Below are 1,386 nucleotides of genomic sequence, written 5' to 3' on the forward strand. Positions count from 1 at the left end.
CACACACACACACACACACACACACACACACACACACACACACACACACACACTGGTCTCTGCCTTGCTTGGAAAGTCAGCATCCTCAAGATGAGGAAATCTGAGTGATTACCTAAGCCAAGAATGAGTGTGTGCCTGATGAACATGACTTTATTTTAGATAAGGTCTCACCATATAACTCTGACGGGCTTAGATTTCATGGTGTAGACAAGGCTAGCCTCAAGCTCTGTCTGCCTCTGCCTCCTGAGTGCTCACTAGGTAGGGGTAATTTCTTTTAATTGCTTTTCTACAAACTATAGAGTGACTGAGTGCAGACAGTGGTTTTCATTTGAGAAGCCAGAGTTCTTGCCACTGTGCAGAACATCCTGGGTATAACGAATGCTGGTGTTGGTAATGAGCAATTAAAGGGTGGGGTAAGAATGCTGCTAATGGGGGTAGCCTGGCAGAGAGGCACACAGTTAGACCATTGCTGTGTTAGTGCTAAGGACTGACATGTGGAGAGTTGGTGTTAGGCTGGGAGGAGAAGAAGGGTCTTGACTAGAGAGCTGCATATGGCCCCGTCTTCTCATCTCGTCTTACTCTGAACGCCTATGAAAGAGAAGATGGTGTGACCAACTGCATGTCCTACTCGGAATATATGTATTCTGAGTCTGTTTGTTAAATAAATGCTTCCTCGTGAACAGGTTGATAGAATGAGTGGGCATAAGTTTTTAGGCATGAAGATTGAGTGATTCAATAAATGACCTTCAGGACCCAACTCTTAAGACTCCATTAATAGCACCAAGATAGAAACCAAACCTTCAACACTTCGGCCTTTGGGGGACACTTATCCAAACCAAAGCAGGCACCCACTGTTTCCAAGACAATTCTATGCTGCTTCAGGTACCCAATGTTTCCAAGACACAATTCTATGCCGCTTGCTTCTTTAAGCAGCCTGTGACCAATCAAGGCCCACAGAAATGCACTTCTCAGGATACATTTCAACAGGATCACTGTCCCCTGGGCTAAGAGTCTGGCAGTGTGCACACCATCTTACCCACAGACACTTTTCTCCATGCCCTCAGGAACAGTTAAGATCTGGGACTTTGGCAGTGGGCAGGAAATGAAAATGATGCCCGAAGGGAAAGACTGGGTGGAGGAGGAACATGGCCTGATGCGCCTGTTTTTCCTCAAGCCCCAAGTGAAGCAACAGCACCTCATCCTCGCCTTGGAGCGCAAAGGAACTATCAAGATTATCCAGGTATGAACCCTGCTCCCATGTCTGCACTGCAAATAGTCTTCTTAGGGGGCATCCAATAGCAATCCTCATTTCTCTGCCTCTGCCTCTGCCTCTGCCTCTGCCTCTGCCTCTGCCTCTGCCTCTGCCTCTGCCTCTGCCTCTGCCTC

General features: G+C 47.5%; 1 protein-coding gene across 2 annotated transcripts in view; it reads left to right on the forward strand.

The window, feature by feature from the left end:
• Wdr64 (WD repeat domain 64) overlaps positions 1–1,386 on the forward strand; it is a 118,842-nt gene that overhangs the window by 74,622 nt on the left and 42,834 nt on the right. For both annotated transcript variants that reach the window (XM_021199133.1, XM_029539220.1), the window contains exon 14: positions 1,065–1,240. In XM_021199133.1, coding sequence (XP_021054792.1) covers positions 1,065–1,240 — 176 coding nt within the window. The remainder of the gene's footprint in view (positions 1–1,064; positions 1,241–1,386) is intronic.

The sequence above is a fragment of the Mus pahari genome, chromosome 5, assembly GCF_900095145.1.
Source record: "Mus pahari chromosome 5, PAHARI_EIJ_v1.1, whole genome shotgun sequence".
Taxonomy (NCBI): Eukaryota; Metazoa; Chordata; class Mammalia; order Rodentia; family Muridae; genus Mus; species Mus pahari.